Source organism: Rhineura floridana, chromosome 3 (assembly GCF_030035675.1).
Source record: "Rhineura floridana isolate rRhiFlo1 chromosome 3, rRhiFlo1.hap2, whole genome shotgun sequence".
NCBI lineage: Eukaryota > Metazoa > Chordata > Lepidosauria > Squamata > Rhineuridae > Rhineura > Rhineura floridana.
In genome coordinates, this window is record NC_084482.1 from 231,404,215 (window position 1) to 231,430,163 (window position 25,949).

Sequence of the window (25,949 nt, forward strand, 5' to 3'; positions counted from 1 at the left end):
CCCAAGAAATGCAGGTCCACACCAGACTAAAGCAAAGCTTGATTTTATTGAGAAAAAGAGTAGAACAGCGTTACAGAATTACTTGGGTGCGTGGCAGCATTAATCATTGATATCCTAACCCATTCATAACTTTAAACTAAAGAGATTAAAGGACCCTATTCCTATTAAAAGTAGGAATGATTACCTCTCCTAGGCCCTGAGTGGGCGGCTGAATACAGCTGAAGCTATGTGGAAGAGCTCTGGTCCAAAACCAGGAAGGAATCACTTGTTCTCAAGGGTTTGCACCAAGACCCAGATGTCATGAACCTGTATATGTTCATGAGTTATTAAAAATCTCATAAGTAATATCTTGGCTCAAGCAAGGGACTCTGGGAGTTTTCCCCATTAGAAAAGACAGGCCTCTGACAAAATAACACATTAAGTTTCGCTTTATAGCTGAAGACGGTTAGGGAGAAGCTTCAACAAGCCACACCTGGCTATCTGTGCTGATTAGCAAGTGCCTAGCCCTCAAGGTCATTCTTGGCCTGTGAAGTTTGAACACAGTTGGGAGGGGGCCTGGAAGGCGCGCAAAAGTGAGAAACATCTAGAAAGAGGTTACATCAGCCAATGCCTGATTGGTCAATTAATCCTGGACCGTTAGGATTCCTTTCCTTTAAGTATAGGGCTGAAAACCCATAGCCTTTGTTCCCTCAAGAAGGTTCTGAGAAAGTTCCTTCTGACTGGTGCCTATGGGAGGTAATCTATGCAGGGTTCCATTTCTTTGTCCTTGATGCCAACCTCTCTTAGGAGAGAAGCCACTTCAACCATCTACCTCATGTTGTAAGTATTAGGCTAGAAAAGCTTGTTATTTTCATATTTTGTACCTGAACTCTTTTATGTGACCTAAGTCCCTGTTTTGGGTATAAGGTCTTAAAGGATTACTTGCTGCTATATTTTGATGTGCACTTATCTATTTTTAATAAAGCTACTTCTATTTAACCTGGTGTGTTCATTGAGAGAAAGGGTGGTTCTGAATTCAGCACCTTGACCATCTCAGTCACGTAACTACCAAAGAGGGAAAAAGAAGTTAAAAGCTCGATTCTATTTTGTGGGTTTTACCAGAGGTTTCCTTTTTTTTTGTAATAATTTTTATTATTCAAATTTTTATAAAACAAACACAACAAAATCAAACAACAAAAACAATACAACAAAAATAAAAAGAAAAAAAAACTTGACGTCCGATTTGATGCCTAGTAAGGTGGCTTCTCTGACTGAATCTCTTTCCACATTCCAAGCATCGATAACATTCGTCCCTTGTGAGTTCTTTGATGTTGTGTAAAGGAACTACTCCACCTGAAGGTCTTTCCACACTCCAAACATTTATAAGGTTTGTCCTCTGTGTGAGATCTGTGATGCGAAGTAAGTTGGTAACCCTGACTGAAGGTCTTTCCACACTAAAGGCATTCATAAGGTTTGTCCCCTGTGTGAGTTCTTTGATGCAAAGTAAGGGCTCTGCTCCACCTGAAGCCCTTTCCACAGTCCAAGCATTTATAAGGTTTGTCTCTTGTGTGAGTTTTGTGATGCTAAGTAAGGCTGTCACTCCGACTGAAGCTCTTTCCACATTCCAAGCATTTATAAGGTTTGTCTCCCGTGTGAGTTCTTTGATGCGAAGTAAGGGCCCTACTCTGACTGAAGCTCTTTCCACACACCAAGCATTCATAAGGTTTGTCCCCTGTGTGAGTTCTTTGATGCAAAATAAGGTGACTACTCCGACTGAAGTTCTTTCCACACTCCAAGCATTTATAAGGTTTGTCCTCTGTGTGAGATCTGTGATGCGAAGTAAGGCTGCTACTCCAACTGAAGCTCTTTCCACACACCAAGCATTCATAAGGTTTGTCCCTTGTGTGAGTTCTTCTATGTTTACTAAAGGCACTACTGTCACTGAAGCTCTTTCCACTCTCCAAGCATTCATAAGGTTTGTCCCCTGTGTGAGTTCTTTGATGCAAAATAAGGTGGCTACTCTGACTGAAGCTCTTTCCACACTCCAAGCATTTATAAGGTTTGTTTCCCGTGTGAGTTCTTTGATGCGAAGTAAGGTGGCTACTCCACCTGAAGCTCTTTCCACACTCCAAGCATTTATAAGGTTTGTCTCCCGTGTGAGTTCTTTGATGCGAAGTAAGGCTGTCACTCCGACTGAAGCTCTTTCCACACTCCAAGCATGTATAAAGTTTGTCCCCTGTGTGAGTTCTGTGATGTGAACTAAGGTGGCTACTCTGACTGAAGCTCTTTCCACATTCCAAGCATTTATAAGGTTTGTCTCCTGTGTGAGTTCTGTGATGCAAAGTAAGAGTGCTACTCTGACTGAAGCTCTTTCCACATTCCAAGCATTTATAAGGTTTGTCTCCCATGTGAGTTCTTTGATGCAAAGTAAGGCTGTCACTCCGACTGAAGCTCTTTCCACATTCCAAGCATTTATGAGGTTTGTCCCCTGTATGAGTTTAGTGATGCCTAATAAGGTGGCTACTCAGACTGAAGCTTTTTTCACACTCCAAGCATATATAAGGTTTGTCCCCTGTGTGACATCTCTGATGCCTAGTAAGGTGGCTACTCCGACTGAAGCTCTTTCCACATTCCAGGCATTTATATTTGTCCCCTGTGTGCGTCGGTCGCTCCTCTTGTCTCTTTGCTCCATCTTGACTCCTCAGTTTCTGCTCCTGCACCTCAGCTTTTTCCAGTGATACTTCAGATGGTTCTCCCTCAGCCTTGACTCCCCAGATGTATCCTGATGGAATGAAAAGGAAAGGAGATAAAATGATGTGGATAAATCCTGTGAATATATTATGATTTGTTCTTTGAAAACATATTTCTGGGAGTTCTATTGACATCAGAGTTTAACTGTCGAAGCTCGACACCTTGTACGGAGTTATTTTAGCAGTAGGTGCTTGGACATGTAATGAAAGCGGGGAGGGCAACTCCCACCCACTGTCACTATGTAGTGAAAGGCTTGAGCCCACCAGCTGTCTGCCTTCACCATCCCAGGAGTCAATCCCCAGCTTTGGGCAATTGATCCCAGCAAGTCCTGCTTTGACAAGGTTGTGCATGCTCACACCAACCCTGCAAGGTAATAACTGCCACCACCCTTCTAGCTGGTTAGCACTCTGGGGCGAAGGGAACTGCAGAGCCCAGTTAAAACACCAGAGCTTCTCAGGAGAAGAGTATGGATGCACTCCTTGTCCCTTCTAAAGTCTCAGGTAAAACATTCCTCTGTTACACGGTAGTTGTAGTCGAATGGCAAGGACTGAAGTTAGGAACTAAACCCCCTCTCTGGAGTGAACACACGTTGGTTAAGATAATTAAAATTTATTAAAAAGAAAATAAGAAAAGCATAAAAGTTTTACAAATAAGAAAGAGGTACACCAATAAATTTTAGTAGCAATTTAGATCCTTTTACCAGACTCCCAAAAAGTTAAGGTTTAAAAAGGAAGACAGTAAGAGACTTTTGGCACAGATTACAATCACAAAAGCTTCCCAGCCTAAGCTATACTTACAGACCATAAGATCTGCAGATGAATAGCCTTCCTCCCCTCAGGGAACTTGCGTGTCGGGATGAAAATGGAGCCACACCAGAACGTCACCTATGCAATAGGCTGATCCTCCGAAGTGGGACAAAAACCCAAAGTTCTGAGCCCCTTGTTATGGAAGAGATCTTGGCTCACCCGGAGACAATTAACCAATTGACATTTCCATCAAAAGGATGAAAACAGTCTTCCCACGGCACCTGGCGCCTCCTCTTGGTTTCCCATTACAAACTCAAGGAGTTTGACAGCCTTGACAGAACCAGGCCCCTTCTGCTGATCAGGAGGTGCTAAGCTAACTGTCAGCCGATAGCGCTGTGTTGTAAAATCACCAAGTCACAGTGATGGGGGGAACCAAACGTTTAACTGCTTGCCAGCAGGTTAACAAAACAGATGTCAAGGGGAAAAATCCCCACAAGGCTTTGGTGTTCAGCCATTTTAAATGCAGGCCAGGGTAAAGCTGGCAAGCTGGCATGACAGAACACAGGTTGTGAAAAGAGATGCAGAGAGAGACGACTGTCATAAAAATCTGCTCTCTTGTTCCTCCATTTAAGGTGGACAGCCCAGTACTTATAATGGGGAAATATTATATAGCCATATGATGGGGAATGAATAAGCAAGTTATATTCTTCTATAAAACCACTTGTATTCAAAAAGGTTCATAACATATTAATAGTTTTGTGAAAGCAAGACTCTTTTTTTCTTTTAGCGCAGTCTTCCCTGACTCTGCTGGTTTGTCCTTTAGATAGTTTGGTAGACAGTGCTGGGGAGGAGTCAGTGGTCGTGGTGCACGTTGGCACCAACGACATGGGGAAATGCAGCCGTGAGGTCCTGGAAGCAAAATTTAGGTTGCTAGGTAGGATGCTGAAAGCCAGGACCTCCAAGGTGGTTTTCTCTGAAATGCTACCGGTTCCACCCACAGGACCAGCCAGACAGGCACAGCTTTGCAGTCTCAATGCGTGGATGAGACGATGGTGTTGGGTGGAAGGGTTGGATTTGTTAGGCACTGGGGAACATTTTGGGACAAGCCGGGCCTGTACAAAAGGGACAGGCTCCACTTGAACCAGAATGGAACCAGACTGCTGGCACTTAAAATTAAAAAGGTGGCAGAGCAGCTTTTAAACTGACTGAGGGGGGAAACCCACCAGGAGCTGAGGAAGGTCCGGTTCACAATAAACCTCCCCCCTGGGATAAAGACCAAAGAAATAATGACATTTTAAAAGGAGTAGGCCTAGAAGTAGGCATTGTGAGAGCAGGGGCACAGGATATAAATTCAGAAGAGCAAAATTACCACAGGCCTAACCACAAGTGCCAAAGACACTTGAAGAGAGACACTGCTTACAAGTGCCTGTACGCTAATGCTAGGAGCCTGCGAACCAAGATGGGAGAACTGGAGTGCTTGGTCTTAGAGGAGAGCATTGATATAGTGAGCATAACGGAGACCTGGTGGAATGGAGAAAACCAGTGGGATACGGTTATCCCTGGATATAAACTATATCGGAAGGACAGGGAAGGACGTATTGGTGGCAGAGTCACTCTATACATGAAAGTAGGCATTGAATCCAGCAAGCTTGAAACCCCAAAAGAGGCAGACTCCTCCACAGAATCGTTGTGGGTGGTGATACCATGCCCCAGGAGGGACTTAATATTGGGAACGATCTATCGTCCCCCTGATCAAAATGCTTACGGAGACCTGGAGATGAGATATGAAATTGAGGAAGCATCCAAACTAGGAAATGTGGTAGTAATGGGTGACTTCAACTACCCAGACATAGACTGGCCGCATATGTGTTCCAGTCATGACAAAGAAGGAAAATTTCTAGATATTCTAAATGACTATGCCCTAGACCAGTTGGTCATGGGACCGACCAGAGGGATGGCAACCCTGGACTTAATCCTCAGTGGGGACCGGTACCTGGTGCGAGATGTAAGTGTTGTTGAACCGATTGGGAGCAGTGACCACAGTGCTATTAAATTAAACATACATGTAACTGGCCAATTGCCAAGAAAATCCAACACGGTCGCATTTGACTTCGAAAGAGGAAACTTCACAAAAATGGGGGATTGGTAAAAAGAAAGCTGAAAAACAAAGTCCGGAGGGTCACATCACTAAAAAATGCTTGGAAGTTGTTTAAAAACACTATATTAGAAGCTCAACTGGAGTGCATACCACAGATCAGAGAAGGTAACAGCAGGGCCAAGAAGATGCCAGCATGGAAGTGTTTTATACATAACAACTCCAAAGAAAGGGTATCCCAGGGAATGCAATAATTGTAAAACTATTGCCTTAATATGCCATGCGAATAAAGTAAAGCCTCTTACCATATATGGAGTGAGAAGTGCCAGATGTCCAAGCTGGATTTAGAAAGGGAAGAGGCACCAGAGATCATATCGCAAACATACGTTGGATAATGGAACGGACCAAGGAATTTCAGAAGAAAATCACCCTGTGCTTTATAGATTACAGCAAAGCCTTTGACTGTGTAGATCATGAAAAACTATGGAATGCTTTAAAAGCAATGAGGGTGCCACAGCATCTGATTGTCCTCATGCACAACCTATACTCTGGACGAGAGGCTACTATAAGGACAGAATATGGAGAAACCGATGGGTTCCCCATCGGAAAAGGTGTAAGACAGGGGTGTATTTTATCACCCTATTTATTTAATCTATACGCAGAACATATCATACGGAAAGCAGGATTGGACCAAGAAGAAGGAGGTGTGAAAATTGGAGGGAGAAATATCAATAACTTAAGATATGCAGACGATACCATACTACTAGGAGAAACCAGTAATGATTTGAAACGAATGCTGACGAAAGTTAAAGAGGAAAGTACAAAAGCAGGACTACAGCTGAACATCAAGAAGACTAAAGTAATGACAACAGAAGATTTATGTAACTTTACAGTTGACAATGAGGACACTGAACTTGTCAAGAATTATCAATACCTCGGCACAGTCATTAACCAAAATGGAGACAACAGTCAAGAAATCAGAAGAAGGCTAAGACTGGGGAGGGCAGCTGTGAGAGAACGAGAAAAGGTCCTCAAGTGCAAAGATGTATCACTGAACACTAAAGTCAGGATCATTCAGACCATGGTATTTCCGATCTCTGTGTATGGATGTGAAAGTTGGACAGTGAAAAGGAAAATCAACTCATTTGAAATGCGGCATTGGAGGAGTTTTGCGGGTACCATGAACTGTGAAAAAGACAAATAATTGGGTGTCAGAACAAATTAAACCAGAACTATCATTAGAAGCTAAAATGCTGAAACAGAGGTTATCAGACTTTTTGTGTGAGGAAGGGGGGCTCTCCCAGGACACCCTCCACCATCCCAGAAGCCAATTCCCCAACCAGGCCAATTGACTATGGCAAAATATCCTTCTCTGCCAAGTTTAAAAACACTATATTAGAAGCTCAACTGGAGTGCATACCGCAAATCAGAAAAGGTACCGCCAGGGCCAAGAAGATGCCAGCATGGTTAACGAGCAAAGTCAAGGAAGCTCTTAGAGGCAAAAAGTCTTCCTTCAGAAAATGGAAGTCTTGTCCGAATGAAGAAAATAAAAAAGAACACAAACTCTGGCAAAAGAAATGCAAGAAGACAATAAGGGATGCTAAAAAAGAATTTGAGGAGCACATTGCTAAGAACATAAAAACCAACAACAAAAAATTATATCAATACATTCAAAGCAGGAGACCATCTAGGGAGGCGATTGGACCCTTGGATGATAAGGGAGTCAAAGGTGTACTAAAGAACGATAAGGAGATTGCAGAGAAGCTAAATGAATTCTTTGCATCTGTCTTCACAGTGGAAGATATAGGGCAGATCCCTGACCCTGAACTAACATTTGCAGGAAGGGATTCTGAGGAACTGAGACAAATAGTGGTAACGAGAGAGGAAGTTCTTGGCTTAATGGACAATATAAAAACTGACAAATCACCGGGCCCGGATGGCATCCACCCGAGAGTTCTCAAAGAACTCAAATGTGAAATTGCTGATCTGCTAACTAAAATATGTAACTTCTCCCTCGGGTCCTCCTCCGTGCCTGAGGAATGGAAAGTGGCAAATGTAACGCCAATCTTCCAAAAGGGATCCAGGGGGGATCCTGGAAATTACAGGCCAGTTAGCTTAACTTCTGTCCCTGGAAAACTAGCAGAAAGTATTATTAAAGCTAGATTAACTAAGCACATAGAAGAACAAGCCTTGCTGAAGCAGAGCCAGCATGGCTTCTGCAAGGGAAAGTCCTGTCTCAGTAACCTATTAGAATTCTTTGAGAGTGTCAACAAGCATATAGATAGAGGTGATCAAGTGGACATAGTGTACTTTGACAAAGTACCTCACCAAAGACTTCTGAGGAAACTTAGCAGTCATGGAATAAGAGAAGAGGTCCTCTTGTGGATAAGGAATTGGTTAAGAAGCAGAAAGCAGAGAGTAGGAATAAACGGACAGTTCTCCCAATGGAGGGCTGTAGAAAGTGGAGTCCCTCAAGGATCGGTATTGGGACCTGTACTTTTCAACTTGTTCATTAATGACCTAGAATTAAGAGCAGGCAGTGAAGTGGCCAAGTTTGCTGACGACACTAAATTGTTCAGGGTTGTTAAAACAAAAAGGGATTGCGAAGAGCTCCAAAAAGACCTCTCCAAACTGAGTGAATGGGCGGAAAAATGGCAAAAATGGCAAAAATGGAAAAATGGCAAATATAAACAAGTGTAAAATTATGCATATTGGAACAAAAAATCTGAATTTCACATACACGCTCATGGGGTCTGAACTGGCGGTGACCGACCAGGGGAGAGACCTCGGGGTTGTAGTGGACAGCACGATGAAAATGTCAACCCAGTGTGCGGCAGCTGTGAAAAGGCAAATTCCATGCTAGCGATAATTAGGAAAGGAATTGAAAATAAAACAGCCGATATCATAATGCCGTTGTATAAATCTATGGTGTGGCCGCATTTGGAATACTGTGTACAGTTCTGGTCGCCTCATCTCAAAAAGGATATTCTAGAGTTGGAAAAGGTTCAGAAGAGGGCAACCAGAATGATCAAGGGGATGCAGCGACTCCCTTACGAGGAAAGGTTGCAGCATTTGGGGCTTTTTAGTTTAGAGAAATGCGGTCCGAGGAGACATGATAGAAGTGTATAAAATTATGCATGGCAGTCAGAAAGTGGATAAAGAGAAGTTCTTCTCCCTCTCTCATAATATTAGAACTCGTGGACATTCAAAGAAGCTGAATGTTGGAAGGTTCAGGACAGACAAAAGGAAGTACTTCTTTACTCAGCGAATAGTCAAACTATGGAATTTGCTCCCACAAGATGCTATAATGGCCACCAGCTTGGATGGCTTTAAAAGAAGATTAGACCAATTCATAGAGGACAGGGCTATCAATGGCTACTAGCCATGATGGCTGTGCTCTGCCACCCTAGTCAGAGGCAGCATGCTTCTGAAAACCAGTTGCCGGAAGCCTCAGGAGGGGAGAGTGTTCTTGCACTCGGGTCCTGCTTGCGGGCTTCCCCCAGGCACCTGGTTGGCCAGTGTGAGAACAGGATGCTGGACTAGATGGGCCACTGGCCTGATCCAGCAGGCTCTTCTTATGTTCTTATGTTCTTATTAACCAGTTGCCGGAAGCCTCAGGAGGGGAGAGTGTTCTTGCACTCGGGTCCTGCTTGCGGGCTCCCCCCAGGCACCTGGTTGGCCAGTGTGAGAACAGGATGCTGGACTAGATGGGCCACTGGCCTGATCCAGCAGGCTCTTCTTTTGTTCTTAGTTCTTATGTGTTCCATGACATGCTGGTCCATTGAGTGCAGGAGATGAGATGAAATCCCTGGCAACCTTGGCATTACATAGCCCCGAGAAAGGACTGCCCTTTTGCAAGAATTTATTTATTGATTTATTTATGTATTGCACTTGTATACCACCCCATAGCCGAAGCTCTCTGGGCGGTTTACAGCAATCAAAAACATTAAAACAAATATACAATTTAAAACACATATTTTAAAAAACAATTTGAAGCACAATTTTAAAATTTAAAACAATATAAAAACAATTTATAATGGCAGTATAAGGTAGAGTGCCACCACCCCTTAGACTGGTTAACCATCCTGAGCCAAAGGGAAACTCAGAGCCCAGAAAACTTGCCAAGGATTACAGACAGCAAGAGCCAAAGAGACACTCCTTGCCCTGGAGCCTTTAGGCAAAATCCCCAATTCACATAGTAGTCGTGGTCAGTGGCCAAGGTACCGGTTCAGAGCCAAGCCTCTCCTGAATGAACGCACAGGGAAGGTGCTGTTTCCCCCCAACTGCCTTGGTATTTCAAATTGGCCCCATATCCAAGGTGATGGACCCAAACCCTGCCTGGGATTAATTCCCCCTCCCCATAGTGATCTCTCTCTCTCTCTCTCCTCCCCCCCCCGCCTGCAGCCCTCATCAGTTAGACTTGGCTGCTCTATGGGCATCCCATCATTCTCCCTGTGGGAGACCATCTTTCCATGCTCAGAGGATGCAGACTTTCCAGAAGGATGGTACGAGAATATCCTGCTACACTGCACCCTCCCGCAAGAACCATCCCTTGCTTGCCTTTCATTACCTTTCTTGAGGGCGGGGGAGGAAATGAGGGGATGTCCCTTTTTTGGTTGATTGACAGTTATACCTGCCTGCTTTATACTTATTTGTACATCTCTTCTAGAAATAGTGTACTTTCAATCCCCCGGGCAGGGCCTGAGCTGCCTCTTGAAACAACAGAGAACATAGTCATGCGTGAGGACTGGATGTTAGCCTTCAACCCAGGGATGCGGAACATCTGGCCCCGAGGGCGGGGCAAATGTGGACCTCCAGACCTTTCTATCTGGCCCTTGGAACTCGATTCACTAGAAAAAAACAATAATGCTGGGAAAAACAGAAGGGAGTATAAAAAGAGGAAGGCCAAACAAGAGATGGATTGACTCCATCAAGGAAGCCACAGACCTGAACTTACAAGATCTGAACAGGGAGGTTCATGACAGATGCTCTTGGAGGTCACTGATTCATAGGGTCGCCATAAGTCTTAATCAACTTGAAGTCACATAACAACAACAAACTTTTCAAAGCATTGATAAATCTCTTCCCTTGTACAGATCCTTTGATGCACCTGAAGGTAGCCATTCTGATGAAAGGTCTTTCCACACTCCAAGCATTTATAAGGTTTGTCTCCTGTGTGAGTTCTTTGATGCACAGTAAGGTGGCTACTCTCACTGAAGCTCTTTCCACACTCCAAGCATTGATAAGGTTTGTCCCGAGTGAGTTCTTTGATGTGAAGTAAAGGTGCTACCCCAACTGAAGCTCTTTGCACACTCGAAGCATTGATAAGGTTTGTCCCCTGTGTGAATTCTTTGATGCGAAGTAAGGTGGCCACTCTTAATGAAGCTCTTTCCACACTCCAAACATTTGTAAGGTTTGTCTCCTGTGTGACTTCTTTGATGCGAAGTAAGGTGGTCACTCCGACTGAAGCTCTTTTCACACTCCAAGCATCTATGAGGTTTGTCCCGTGTGAGTTCTTTGATGCAAAGTAAGGTGGTCACTCCGACTTAAGCTCTTTCCACGCTTCAAGCATTTATAAGGTTTGTCCCGTGTGAGTTCTTTGATGCAAAGTAAGGGCGCTACTCCACCTGAAGCTCTTTCCACACTCGAAGCATTTATAAGGTTTGTCTCCTGTGTGAGTTCTTTGATGAACAGTAAGGCTGCAACTCTGACTGAAGCTCTTTCCACACTCCAAGCATTGATAAGGTTTGTCCCCTGTGTGAATTCTTTGATGCGAAGTAAGGTGGCCACTCTTAATGAAGCTCTTTCCACACTCCAAACATTTGTAAGGTTTGTCTCCTGTGTGACTTCTTTGATGCGAAGTAAGGTGGTCACTCCGACTGAAGCTCTTTTCACACTCCAAGCATCTATGAGGTTTGTCCCGTGTGAGTTCTTTGATGCAAAGTAAGGTGGTCACTCCGACTTAAGCTCTTTCCACGCTTCAAGCATTTATAAGGTTTGTCCCGTGTGAGTTCTTTGATGCAAAGTAAGGGCGCTACTCCACCTGAAGCTCTTTCCACACTCGAAGCATTTATAAGGTTTGTCTCCTGTGTGAGTTCTCTGATGCGAAATAAGTCTGCTACTCCGACTGAAGCTCTTTCCACACTCCAAGCATTGATAAGGTTTGTCTCCTGTGTGACTATTTTGATGCAAAGTAAGGGTGTCACTCCGACTGAAGCCCTTTCCACACTCCAGACATTTATAAGGTTTGTCCCCTGTGTGAATTCTTTGATGCAAAGTAAGGTGGCCACTCTGACTGAAGCTCTTTCCACACTCCAAGCATTTGTAAGGTTTGTCCCCTGTGTGAATTCTTTCATGTGTACTAAAGGCACTACTGTCACTGAAGGTCTTTCCACACTCCAAACATTTGTAAGGTTTGTCTCCTGTGTGACTTCTTTGATGCGAAGTAAGGTGGCTACTGTAACTGAAGCTCTTTCCACACTTGAAGCATGTATAAGGTTTGTCCCCTGTGTGAGTTCTTTGATGCGAAGTAAGGTTGTCACTCCGACTGAAGCTCTTTCCACACTCCAAGCATTTATAAGGTTTGTCTCCTGTGTGAATTCTTTCATGTTTACTAAGGGTGCTCTTGTCACTGAAGCTCTTTCCACACTCCAAACATTTGTAAGGTTTGTCTCCTGTGTGACTTCTTTGATGCGAAGTAAGGTTGCTACTCCAGCTGAAGCTCTTTCCACACTCAAAGCATTTATAAGGTTTGTCCCCTGTGTGAACTCTTTGATGCGAAGTAAGGGCGTTACTCCATCTGAAGCTCTTTCCACACTCCAAGCACTTATGAGGTTTGTCCCCTGTGTGCGTCTGTCTCTCCTCCTGTCCCTTTGCTCCATCTTGACTCCTCAGTTTCTGCTCCTGCATCTGCTCCTCAGCTTTTTCCAGTGATACTTCAGATGGTTCTCCCTCAGCCTTGGACCCCCAGATGTATCCTGATGGAATGAAAAGGAAAGGAGATAAAATGCTGTGGAGAAATCCTGTTAATGTATTATGATTTGTACTTTGAAAACATATTTCTGGGAGCTCTGTTGATATCAGAGGTTAACTGTCAAAGCTCGAGGCCTTGTACGGAGTTAGTTTAGCAGTAGTTGCTTGGTAACAGGTTGTGAAAAGAGTCACAGAGAAACAATTATAACAAAGATCTGCTCAGTTGTTCCTCCATTTAAGGTGGACAGCCCAGTACTTATGCACACCTGGAATTTACAAACCTAGGATGGATCCTGTCTGACAGGAACATGGCCCTTTCCACTGCCCAGAGGGCAGCTCGCATCCCCTCCCTCCCTCCCAAAAAGATTAACCCCGTTACCTGCAACACAAGACAGTGCTGGAAGATGAGACCCCCAGGACAGATGGCACTCTGTGAGCTACTGGGGAAGAACAAAGGACAAGTACGAGTAGTGCTGTGACTAATGACGCAGCTGGGTCAGAGCCGAATGGAAGCCCAGAGACTGATGCACACAGATGCGAAAGGAGAGTCTGGAGTTGCTGTCTCTAATATCATCTGGACCAATGCATGTGGCAGGACACACACATGGTTAGTTGTGGTCAGTGACCAAGGTACCGGGTCAAAGCCAACCCTCTTTTGAATGAACGCACACTGGTCAATAGAAATAACTTATTGAAAGAATAAAAGAGGTGCACACTTACAGCAGCAAAATAGTTCCTTCATATCAACACTCAAAAGGGGCAAGGTAAAGCACAGTTGGCTCCAGAATCATACTCAAAGAGTGCTTATCAATGGTTCCTTCTCAAACTGGGCGGAAGTAACGAATGGCGTAACACAAGGCTTGGTCCTGGGCCCAGTGCTTTTTAACATTCTTATTAACAACTTGGAGGAGGAGGTACAGAGCATGCTGATCAAATGTGCAGATGATACAAAATTGAGTTCAGTGGGACTTGCTTCTGAGTAGACATGCACTGTTACTTTATGAAGTTTGGAAGGACAGTGGGAATTAATGCCAATACTGCAGTGTTGCAGCGCAGTACTCTCTGTGTCTACTCGGAAGTAAGCCCTACTGAGTTTGTTGGGACTTACCCCCAGGTAAGTGAGTAGGTTAGCCGTCACTTGCTCAATCATTTGCTTTAATAATGTTATTTGTTATCTAATTTTGAGAATTGTTATTTAATTTTGAGAATTGTATTATTTTATTGAGGTATTATGTTCTATTGATGTATCGTTATGTTCATTTTCTTATGTAAGCCGCCTTGAGGGCCTTTTTGGCTATGAGGCGGGGTATAAATTTAATAAATAAATAAAAAACAAACAAATAAATAAATAATACCGTGGAAGACAGAAAGAAAATTCAAAGGTGCCTTGATAGGCTGGAGCATTGGGCTGAAAACAACAGAGTGAAATTCAACAGGGATAAATGCAAAGTTCTATACTTAGGAAAAAGAAGCCAAACGCACAGTTACAAGATGGGGGATACTTGGCTCAGCAGTACGACATGTGGGAAGGATCTTGGAATTTTTGTTGATCACAAGCTGAATATGAGCCAACAGTGTGATATGGCTGCAAAAAAGGCAAATGCTATTTTAGGCAGCATGAACAGACGTATAGTTTCCAAATCGCATGAAGTATTCATTCCCCTCTATTCACCACTGGTTACGCCTCCTCTTGGATGCTGTGTCCAGTTTTCGATGCTGCACTTCAGGGAGGCAGACAAACTGGAACGGGTTCAGAGGAGGGCAACAAGGATGATCAGGGGACTGGAAACAAAGCCCTATGAGGAGAGACTGAGAGAACTGGGCATGTTTAGCCTGGAGAACAGAAGACTGAGGGGAGATATGATAGCAGTCTACAAGTACATGAAAGGTTGTCACATAGAGGAGGGCCGGGATCTCTTCTCGATCGTCCCAGAGTGCAGGACACGGAATAATGGGCTCAAGGTGCAAGAAGCCAGATTTCGACTGGACATCAGGTAAATCCTCCTAACTGTTAGAGCCATAGGGCAATGGAACCAATGATCTGGAGAGGTAGTGGACTCTCCGACACTGGAGGCATTCAGGAGGCAGCTGGACAGCCATCTGTCGGGAATGCTTTGATTTGGATTCCTGCATTGCGCAGGGGGTTGGACTTGATGGCCTTATATCCATTTAACCAATCAGGAAATATCTTCATGGATTAAGGGCCCATCAATCTCCTGGCCAAATGGAACATCCTCCCTAAAACTTCCAGGGCTTTATGACCTTGATGGAGCCCGTCTTCTACGGATAAGGGGGTGTTAGGGAGGGCCTCTGATTACCCGCAGCTGGGAAATAAAACTGCCAACTCAGAGCTCTAACACAGAAGCCAAATGTTAACCTGTTAAGATCCCGCATTAACATAAGAAATCCCACAATTCTTTGCTACACAACCATTTTGGATTCAGGTTTCCATGACATTTTGGATTCAGGTTTCCATTACATTTTGGACACGTAATGAGAAGACATGATTCACTAGAAAAGGCAGTAACAATGTCCCTCAGTCTCGGGCTTCTTTGAACATGTGCCGGGGTAGGAGTAGGCGGGGCCTGCCATTATTGGGCAGGGGACATAATAGTGGTGGGAGGCAGACTGGCCGTACCAGGGGAAGGGATACAAGACATCTTCGTGCCTAGATCCAGGGGGTGGGGTGGGGACCAACGCATGTGGCAGGACACACACTTGATCTTGTCTCCGGGACAGGAAGAAGGTGATCTGAGGGCGGAGGGGTTCTTAGCGACTCCTTTGTCATGGACACATCACCACCTGACAAGGTGTAGACTTTGTGCCCCTGGTAACCTTCACAAGGGTGAAGGCCTGATTAAGATGGTCCGCCCCCAGAGACTCATGGATCCAGATGGTTTCCTGAATGCTCTGGGGGACATTCCCAGCATGGCTGGTGATACTGCCGAAGCCCTGGTCAATCTCTGGAATACGGAGGTGACCCAAGCGGTGGACATTATTGCTCCAAAGCGTCCTCTCCCACCAGGGAAGGCCCATAATACACCTTGGTTTACTCAAACCTTGGGCCTGATGAAGCGGCAGGGACAACGGCTAGAGCGACGATGGAGAAGAACTCCGTCCGCTTCTGATCGAACAAAGGCTAGAGCTCCTTTTTGAGCCTATCATGTGGCTGTGATGGCAGCGAGGAAAGTGCACTTCTCTGCCACCATTGCGTCTGCTCAGTGTCGTCCAGCGATGCTTTTCTGAGTGGTCTGGGGTCTTTGGGGCTCTGGCCCTACATGAGACTCTGAACCCTCAGTCGCTAACTGTGGCATGTTTTCGAGGCACTTTGCAGATAAAATTGCTTGCATTCGGACTGACTTGGACTCCTCATTAACTACAGTTGTGCCAGATGTCCCCGAAGCTTCCTCTGGTCATTTTTCCATGGATACTTTTCAGCTTGTGAAGCCTGAGGATGTGGACAGGATTCTGGGAGAATTGAGGGCCACTACCTGCTCGCTTGACCCTTGCCCATCCTGGGTAATCAAATCTGCCAGATGGGGAGTGGCTGAATGATTAGTATATTTAATTAATGCCTCCTTAAGGGCAGTGGCGTCACTAGGGTTGGTGTCACCCGGTGCGGTAACTCATGGTGTCACCCCCATGGACCTCCTCCCGTACCAGACCATACAGAATCCTTAGTAGTGTTTTTTGTACTAATGTTACTCGTAAATCGTAATTCCCTTATATCACTGGATGGAATGGCAATAGTAGTGACATAAACAACTAGCAAAATTAAAATTACACCTTTAAATTACAATATTATACGCACAGCTCAAATTCTTGCTCTTATTACTAATGGGAGTTAATTATCTTGCATATGCCCATAGTAAATTTTCAGATACTTTCAGACCCTCAGCAATTTTCAAGGGGTCTATGTAGAACAAAGGTTTGGGAACCCCTGGAATAAGACACCGGCTCATGTCCCTATGCTGCTCCCACCCCTCATTTAGGGGCCTGGGATGCATACGTGTGGACACACCTCCTTACAATTATGGAAAGTGATTCTTAATCATAAGTCTCCAGACACAAAGTTACATAGGTATTTATCAGTTGTTTAGTAGAAAATTCAGAGCTGCAGGGTCCCTTCATAATAGTTACAGCCACGTACACCCTTTTTTGCTCCTGGATTAAGAATGAGATCTTTGTTAATGCATTCTCTCACAACAACAAACATCTCTAGGAGCCAATCAGCATGAAAATGGAAAGCGTTAGCAACTGAGATTGGCTCTGATTGGCTCCAATCTGCAGGAAAGGCAAGGAAGCATATTAGAAGACTCTTCTCAGTGACTAACACACTCCCTTTTCATGCTGAGTGTAAGATACTTGGACACATAGGGACCCTGCTCTCAAAAATGCAGAGGGACTAAGATCCCCTGGGTGACTACCCTCCTGGTGCTTATGGACATGACCGTAATATATTTTGTGATGTGCAGGTTCGATATTATTTATTAAGTGTGTTTAGGATTACACTGATGGCATTCACAAATATGTACTTTCACACAGACTTTGGTTTTCCATAACACAATGTTTGTCCAACCCTTCACACTTGGGGAGGCACTACTTGCACACCCCTTCCACAAGCACATCAAACTTGGATACACCCCTGAACCAAGACCCAGACAAAAGGGCACTCAAAACAAAAAGGTAATTACAGTGGCTGAGTAGATCTTGTACAGTGGCTATACTGACTGGGCAGCCACTGTCCTTCACATTTTACAAAATACTTTTTCCTATACAAAGATTAAATTTCTGTGTATGAAAAAGTAATATATGAAGTGGTCTCAATAGTGAGAAAAGTAAACAAGTGAATGGTGATCCAAATGTTTTTCATTCTCACGTTATGGAGCTAGCTGCCAGATGACGTATCACCTTCCCTACGCATGCAGCATAGACTGAAAAAACAGCACCCAAGCCACCATTCAATACGTGCACCTGGTCTTTCCAACAAGAATCTACAGGTTCATTTTCTTTTGAAAGTCGCCTTGAGGGCCTTTTTGGCCATGAGGCGGGGTATAAATTTAATAAATAAATAAAAACAAACAAATAAATAAATAATAGTGTGGAAGACAGAAACAAAATTCAAAGGGGCCTTGATAGGCTGGAGCATTGGGCTGAAAACAACAGAGTGAAATTCAACAGGGATAAATGGAAAGTTCTATACCTAGGAAAAAGAAGCCAAATGCACAGTTATAAGATGGGGGATACTTGGCTCAGGAATACGACATGTGAGAAGAATGTTGGAATTGTCGTTGATCACATGCTGAATATGAGCCAACAGTGTGATATGGCTGCAAAAAAGGCAAATGCTATTTTAGGCAGCATGAACAGAAGTATAGTTTCCAAATCGCATGAAGTATTCATTCCCCTCTATTCACCACTGGTTAGGCCTCCTCTTGGATGCTGTGTCCAGTTCTGGTCTCCGCACTTCAAGAAGGATGCAGACAAACTGGAACGGGTTCAGAGGAGGGCAACAAGGATGATCAGGGGACTGGAAACAAAGCCCTATGAGGAGAGACTGAGAGAACTGGGCATGTTTAGCCTGGAGAACAGAAGACTGAGGGGAGATATGATAGCAGTCTACAAGTACATGAAAGGTTGTCACATAGAGGAGGGCCGGGATCTCTTCTCGATCGTCCCAGAGTGCAGGACACGGAATAATGGGCTCAAGGTGCAAGAAGCCAGATTTCGACTGGACATCAGGTAAATCCTCCTAACTGTTAGAGCCATAGGGCAATGGAACCAATGATCTGGAGAGGTAGTGGACTCTCCGACACTGGAGGCATTCAGGAGGCAGCTGGACAGCCATCTGTCGGGAATGCTTTGATTTGGATTCCTGCATTGCGCAGGGGGTTGGACTTGATGGCCTTATATCCATTTAACCAATCAGGAAATATCTTCATGGATTAAGGGCCCATCAATCTCCTGGCCAAATGGAACATCCTCCCTAAAACTTCAAGGGCTTTATGACCTTGATGGAGCCCGTCTTCTACGGATAAGGGGGTGTTAGGGAGGGCCTCTGATTACCCGCAGCTGGGAAATAAAACTGCCAACTCAGAGCTCTAACACAGAAGCCAAATGTTAACCTGTTAAGATCCCGCATTAACATAAGAAATCCCACAATTCTTTGCTACACAACCATTTTGGATTCAGGTTTCCATGACATTTTGGATTCAGGTTTCCATTACATTTTGGACACGTAATGAGAAGACATGTTTCACTAGAAAAGGCAGTAACAATGTCCCTCAGTCTCGGGCTTCTTTGAACATGTGCCGGGGTAGGAGTAGGCGGGGCCTGCCATTATTGGGCAGGGGACATAATAGTGGTGGGAGGCAGACTGGCCGTACCAGGGGAAGGGATACAAGACATCTTCGTGCCTAGATCCAGGGGATGGTGGGTGGGGACCAACGCATGTGGCAGGACACATGCTTGATCTTGTCTCCGGGACAGGAAGAAGGTGATCTGAGGGCGGAGGGGTTCTTAGCGACTCCGTTATCATGGACACATCACCACCTGACAAGGTGTAGACTTTGTGCCCCTGGTAACCTTCACAAGGGTGAAGGCCTGATTAAGATGGTCCGCCCCCGGAGACTCATGGATCCAGATGGTTTCCTGAATGCTCTGGGGGACATTCCCAGCATGGCTGGTGATACTGCCGAAGCCCTGGTCAATCTCTGGAATACGGAGGTGACCCAAGCGGTGGACATTATTGCTCCAAAGCGTCCTCTCCCACCAGGGAAGGCCCATAATACACCTTGGTTTACTCAAACCTTGGGCCTGATGAAGCGGCAGGGACGACAGCTAGAGTGACGATGGAGAAGAACTCCGTCCGCTTCTGATCGAACAAAGGCTAGAGCTCCTTTTTGAGCCTATCATGTGGCTGTGATGGCAGCGAGGAAAGTGCACTTCTCTGCCACCATTGCGTCTGCTCAGTGTCGTCCGGTGATGCTTTTCTGAGTGGTCCGGGGTCTTTGGGGCTCTGGCCCTACATTAGACTCTGAACCCTCAGTCGCTAACTGTGGCATGTTTTCGAGGCACTTTGCAGATAAAATTGCTCCCATTCGGACTGAATTGGACTCCTCATTAACTACAGTTGTGCCAGATGTCCCTGAAGCTTCCTCTGGTCATTTTCCCATGGATACTTTTCAGCTTGTGAAGCCTGAGGATGTGGACAGGATTCTGGGAGAATTGAGGGCCACTACCTGCTCGCTTGACCCTTGCCCATCCTGGGTAATCAAATCTGCCAGATGGGGAGTGGCTGAATGATTAGAATATTTAATTAATGCCTCCTTAAGGGCAGTGGCGTCACTAGGAGTGGTGTCACCCGGTGCGGTAACTCATGGTGTCACCCCCATGGACCTCCTCCCGTACCAGACCATACAGAATCCTTAGTAGTGTTTTTTGTACCAATGTTACTCGTAAATCGTAATTCCCTTATATCACTGGATGGAATGGCAAGAGTAGTGACATAAACAACTAGCAAAATTAAAATTACACCCTTAAATTACAATATTATACGCACAGCTCAAATTCTTGCTCTTATCACTAATGGGAGTTAATTATCTTGCATATGCCCATAGTAAATTTTCAGATACTTTCAGACCCTCAGCCATTTTCAAGGGGTCTATGTAGAAGAAAAGTTTGGGAACAACTGGAATAAGACACCTGCTTATGTCCCTATGCTGCTCCCACCCCTCATTTAGGTGCCTGGGATGCATGCGTGTGGACACACCTCCTTACAATTATGGAAAGTGATTCTTAATCATAAGTCTCCAGACACAAAGTTACATAGGTATTTATCAGTTGTTTAGTAGAAAATTCAGAGCTGCAGGGTCCCTTCATGATAGTTACAGCCACGTACACCCTTTTTTGCTCCTGGATTAAGAATGAGATCTTTGTTAATGCATTCTCTCACAAGAACAAACATCTCTAGGAGCCAATCAGCATGTAAGTGGAAAGCGTTAGCAACTGAGAAGAGTCTTCTCAGTGGCTGACTCACCTCCTTTCACTCTGATTGGCTCCAATCTGCAGAAAAGGCAAGGAAGCATATTAGAAGACTCTTCTCAGTGACTAACACACTCCCTTTTCATGCTGACTGTAGGAAGAGGGACTAAGATCCCCTGGGTGACTACCCTCCTGGTGCTTATGGACATGACCGTAATATATTTTGTGATGTGCAGGTTCGATATTATTTATTAAGTTTGTTTAGGATTACACTGATGGCATTCCCAAATATGTACTTTCACACAGACTTTGGTTTTCCATAACACAATGTTTGTCCAAGCCTCCACACTTGGGGGGGGCACTACTTGCACACCCCTTCCATAAGCACATCAAAGTTGGATACACCCCTGAACCAAGACCCAGACAAAAGGGAACTCAAAACAAAAAGGTCATTACAGTGGCTGAGTAGATCTTGTATAGAGGTTCTACTGACTGGGCAGCCACTGTCCTTCACATTTTACAAAATACTTTTTCCTATTCAAAGATTAAATTTCTGTGTATGAAAAAGTAATATATGAAGTGGTCTCAATAGTGAGAAAAGTAAACAAGTGAATGGTGATCCAAATGTTTTTCATTCTCACGTTATGAAGCTAGCTGCCAGATGACGTATCACCTTCGCTACGCATGCAGCGTAGACTGAAAAAACAGCACCCAAGCCACCATTCAATACGTGCACCTGTTCTTTCCAACAAGAATCTACAGGTCTCAAAAAGTAATGTGTGACAAAGTCCTCAAACACCTTATAACATGCCTCAAACATGGTCTCTTGTTCTACCAGCAGGCCTTCACACCATCACTTTGCCAAAACATAAGGACAGGTAAATTGCTTTTAGGGAGGTTCACAACTATGATTTCCTATTTATTTAATCTAAAAATATTTAAAATACATAAAAACAGCCAGGGGAAGATATTGGAGAAATATAAAATAAATACAAATAAAAAAGGGGGGGAGGTGAAGAGACCTTAAATGTGCTACTGACCATCTCTCAGCCTATCCTCCCCTCAGGATGAAAACAATGGACCACCCCCAGGAAGAAGGGCACACTTAAAATGTAGAGGAAAAAATCATCTACAACCATCGTGTGAAATCAAATACTTATTGGGACACAGGATGAAGAAATATTTATATCAACATGACTATCAAATATGTTTATGAATTACACAATCTTTAAATATATTTATAGTGCAATCCGATGTTTGGTTACTCAGAAGCAAGTCCCAATGTATTCAATGGGGCTTACTCAAACTGGGAAGTGTGCAGAGAACTACAGCCTCAAGTGATAAGGAACTTCTTCTTTCAACTTGTTCTTTTAAGTTGAGACCTTATCCAAGTCTGAGTCTGTGTTGGAATTGCTTTTTAATATGTTTTTAAGCCTTTTTTAAAAAATAAGATGCTTTTTTAAAGCTTTTAAGAAATATTTTCAAAGATGTTTTAATATATTTTAAAGTCTGTTTTTATGATGTTTTAAAGTGCTTTTAGTGCTTTTGCTTGCCACCCTGGGCTCCTACTGGGAGGAAGGGCGGGATATAAATCAAATAATAAATAAATAAACTTCATTCACCCAACCCAAAATTCAGAATCATGCCTCTTTAGGCTGTTTTCCAACTGTTTATTCTAGCTTTATGGTTATTGGGTTTTAAATGGCTTTATTTCTTGTTGTGAGCTGCCTTCCAACCCTACCTCACAGGGGTGTTGGAAAGTCTACACACACACACACTGCAGATGTATAAATACATACAGCCCATATAATAGTTTATTGTCAAACCAGTTGGTCATTGCAGAAAAATCAGTATTCGTTTCCTACAGAATAAAAACTGTAATACCTAAGTAAGCCCTGCCTACTTGCTTTAAAATAGGACTGGAGGGGGGGGGACAGAAAGAGAACACAAACACAATTCTTTTTTACATTCATTCCAAAGTCCCATTGATTTTCAGCACATTCATAACCTTGTCTACTCAAAAGTAAATCCTATTGAATTCAATGGGATTTACTCCTGAGATATGGGATTAGCAATGCTTTTACCCCCACAAAAGCAAGTATTGCGAAGGTTTTGAAAACACTGCCCAGGATCTGACTCCTACACACAAGAGGGGGAAAAACTGAAATATATATACTTACCCAATTTATGAGATTTTCAGATAAATGGGGGGGGGGGACCACCATTTTCTGGCCCTGCAATGAGGTTTACTAGACCCTGCCACAGGTCAAACAAATTCTTCTCTGATTGGCTGCAATCCTGAACAGGCGGGATTAAAGCTACGAAGTGCTATACAGTAGTTTAAAAAAGATTTAACGGGGGCAGCTGACGTTTTTATGTATATCTTGAGAACCGGACCACCTAGAAACTTAATTTTTTTTTAATTAAAGCTGAGAATCACCTCCCTCTGAAGGTGTCACCTGGTGCAGTCCACCCCCCCGCACCCTAGTGATGCCACTGGCTTAAGGGAAGGTTCTATGCCAACATTGTTGAAGAAGGCTGTGATAAGACCTTTGCAAAAAAAGCCTTCGTTAGACCCTGCGGACCTTAACATGTTCTGCCCAGTCTCTACTCTCCCCTTTCTGCGCAAGGTGATTGAGAGGGTAGTGGCTGCTCAGCTCCAAGTTTTCCTGGATGAATCGGACGATCTAGACCAGCCTTTCCCAACCAGTGTGCCTGCAGATGTTGTTGGACCACAACTCCCACACTGACAAAACCAAGGTACTGTTCGTGGGAGACAAGGGAAGGTTAGGGGATTTGGACCTGGTCCTCAATGGGGTACAATTGCCCCTAAAAGACCAGGTCTGTAGCCTCAGGGTCATTCTTGACTCCCAAGTGTCCATGGAAGCTCAAGTTTCGGCTGTGAGCCGGGCAGCACTGTATCAACTGCATCTGATACGGAGGCTATGCCCTTACCTTCCCAATCATCTGCTCCCATTGGTGGTACATGCCCTGGTCTCCTCTCGCCTAGACTACTGTAATGCGCTCTACGTGGGGCTTCCCTTGAAAATGGTCCAGAATTTGCAACTGGTACAGAACGCGGTGGTGCGCCTGATTAAAGGCACAGACATGCTGGCACACTCGCATTTCAACATCTGCTGTTACTATGCTGCTGTTGTGTTGCTTTAAACGAAATTAAGCACACACAAATACACACAGTGCAACAGGCACAATGAAGGCACTGAAAGAAGAGCCTCACTATTCAACTCTCACAGCTGAACCAGAGGACAAATGAGGACACATGAAGAACCGGCCCATTCAGCACGCTGTTGTCTCCTTAGCTCGGTTCCAACTATCAGGCGCCTCCATCTCCAAGCTGAAGGCCCTGAAATTCATCACCAGAACCACAAATGTTCCGAGGGATGCTTCGATCCGGCCCCAGCACAGCCAGCTCATCTCAGGGGAGAGGCAGACAGGACGGGGCAGAGCTGCAGCCTCCGATCTGGAGGGTCTGCTGGGAGGGGTGCTTCAGGGGCATCCTCGCCCTCACCCACCCTCCCCTCTGCCCCAATTGCATACCTTTGTTTCGAGGCTCCCCCTGCATTTCTTGCAGAGAGGTGGGGCTGGAAGGGGAAGTCCCTCCTTTGGGATCTTCCCTTTGGGTCTGTCCTCACTGGTTAACCCTTAAAGAGCAAAGTGGCTGAAGCTCCTCGGCTGCTTCACATGGAGAGGGAGGGGAGGCGGGAAGCCCTTTTCTGGCCGGTGACCCTTCTCCACATTAAAAATAAAAATGCCATGCACATTTTAAAAAAAGGTTTTGAGGGAACAGCTTAGGTTAGCCTAAACCCAGTTTCCTTTACCAGTTAGATTTCTCTTTTAATTTCTCCTTTTTTAAATGCATATTTTAAATTGTTCTTTGTGAACCACTTAGAGGCTTTCTGTCGAGTAAGCAGTATATAGATTTTGTTAAATAAATAAATATAGGATGCATTTCAACTGACTTATAACAGTCCTTGTTGAACAAGGGCTCCATTTTGCAAGTTGGATTTCTGCATGACTTCTCAGAAGGAAGAGCCTTGTGGAACTTACTCCTAAGTTAATTATACATAGGATTGCAATTGTAGAATCAAAATGTATTGTTGGGAATTGCTGGCAGTCAGGCAGCTTTTTAAAATCATTGGAATATACAGTAGGGCCCCACTCAAATAGCATGTTAGGTTCCAGACCCCCACCGGAAAGCGAACACCGCCAAAAAGTGGATCAGCTGTAGCACGAGGGTTTGGAACCTAACCTGCTGATTGCACCAGAAGAGGAGAAGATCAGCTGTAGTGAGCTGATCAGCACGATCAGCTCGAGTGCGGGGAGCTCCAGCCCCCCTCCAGCTGATCACCCCACTGGCGCCGTATTAACGGAATGCCAAAAAGTGGTGCACCGAGAAGCGGGGCCCTACTGTTGTGGATTTCTCCTATCCACCCCCTTTGAAACAGAGATCCTTTATTCTGTATTTTCTTTTTTAAATAAACTTTTTGGGCTCGTGGGTGTGTGAAATTCTGGCAATCAATGTAAACAGCTTTGGCAGCCAGCCAATCTTCTCACTAGTCCTTACAGAGCAAAAGGGATTCCATTTCTCACGGAGGCTTTTGGAGGAGTAAAGAAATCCCCATCCTGCAGCCCCTGCCAAGAGTTTGGTTTCCATTGTGAAATCCGATTAAAAATAAAGCAAAGTCCCTTTTGCTTTTCTGAACCCCAAGGACAGACAGCTAGAGTGATCTGACCCATAACAGTGCCTCGAGTCCACCCTCCTGCCCCACAGGACCATTTCAGCCTTCACAACCAAAGGTCTGCTGCTGTAGAGAAACTCCGAGGAGGGAAATATTGTGAGATGTTGGATGAAGAGGAGACGGGAGGGAAAAGCGGCCAGGAGAAACTGTGCCCTGATGGGTCCGTCTGTTCGGATGATATTACACAGGAATGGGGTGGGCGAGGGGGGAGAATCTTCAGCTCCTCAAAGGGCCCCACGACACAGCTAAGCATCTGGGCTCCTTATTGGAGGAAGGGCGGGACATAAATTAAATAAGAAATAAATAAATCTACCTGCTGAGGTCTCCTCCTCTTCTTTGGGTTCCTGCATCACCGGATCTTCTCCTCCTTCCCAACAGGAAATGAGGTCTGGTTCTTTAAAAAAAAAGGAAATCAGGCAAGATTAGTTATTTTGACCACAAAGTATTTGGGCATTCCAAATCAAATCTGAACGCTCAAAACATTTTGAACGAGAGCAAAGGGGTGAAGCCTTGCCAACAGCACGCAACTCGGGCCATGTGCCTTGAGCACTGTGGAGCCAGTTCTTTGGAGTTCTCTTCCCTTTGAAGTGAAACAAGCCCAGATGTTGGTACGCTTTCCAAGTTCATTGAAAGCTTTTTGTCCCCCCCACCAAGAATTCTTAA

General features: G+C 44.6%; 1 protein-coding gene and 1 pseudogene across 4 annotated transcripts in view; both read right to left on the reverse strand.

Annotated features, from left to right (window-relative positions):
* Nucleotides 1-1,229: 1,229 nt before the first annotated feature.
* Nucleotides 1,230-2,475, reverse strand: LOC133379116 (zinc finger and SCAN domain-containing protein 2-like; annotated as a pseudogene).
* Nucleotides 2,476-2,675: 200 nt separating this feature from the next.
* LOC133381938 (zinc finger protein 501-like) overlaps nt 2,676-25,949 on the reverse strand; it is a 29,180-nt gene continuing 5,906 nt past the window's right edge. The window contains exons 6-9 of one of the 4 annotated variants that reach the window (XR_009761756.1): nt 25,600-25,680; nt 10,529-12,548; nt 3,528-3,632; nt 2,676-2,761 (exon numbers count right to left, since the gene is read on the reverse strand). Coding sequence is in view for 1 of the 4 variants with exons in the window: in XM_061621549.1 (XP_061477533.1) it covers nt 11,560-12,548; nt 25,600-25,680 (1,070 nt within the window). In the remaining 3 variants the exon portion in view is untranslated. Of the gene's footprint in view, nt 2,762-3,527; nt 3,633-9,510; nt 12,549-25,599; nt 25,681-25,949 lie in introns of those variants that run through there. The other 3 variants (XR_009761757.1, XR_009761758.1, XM_061621549.1) reach the window with 3 other exon arrangements.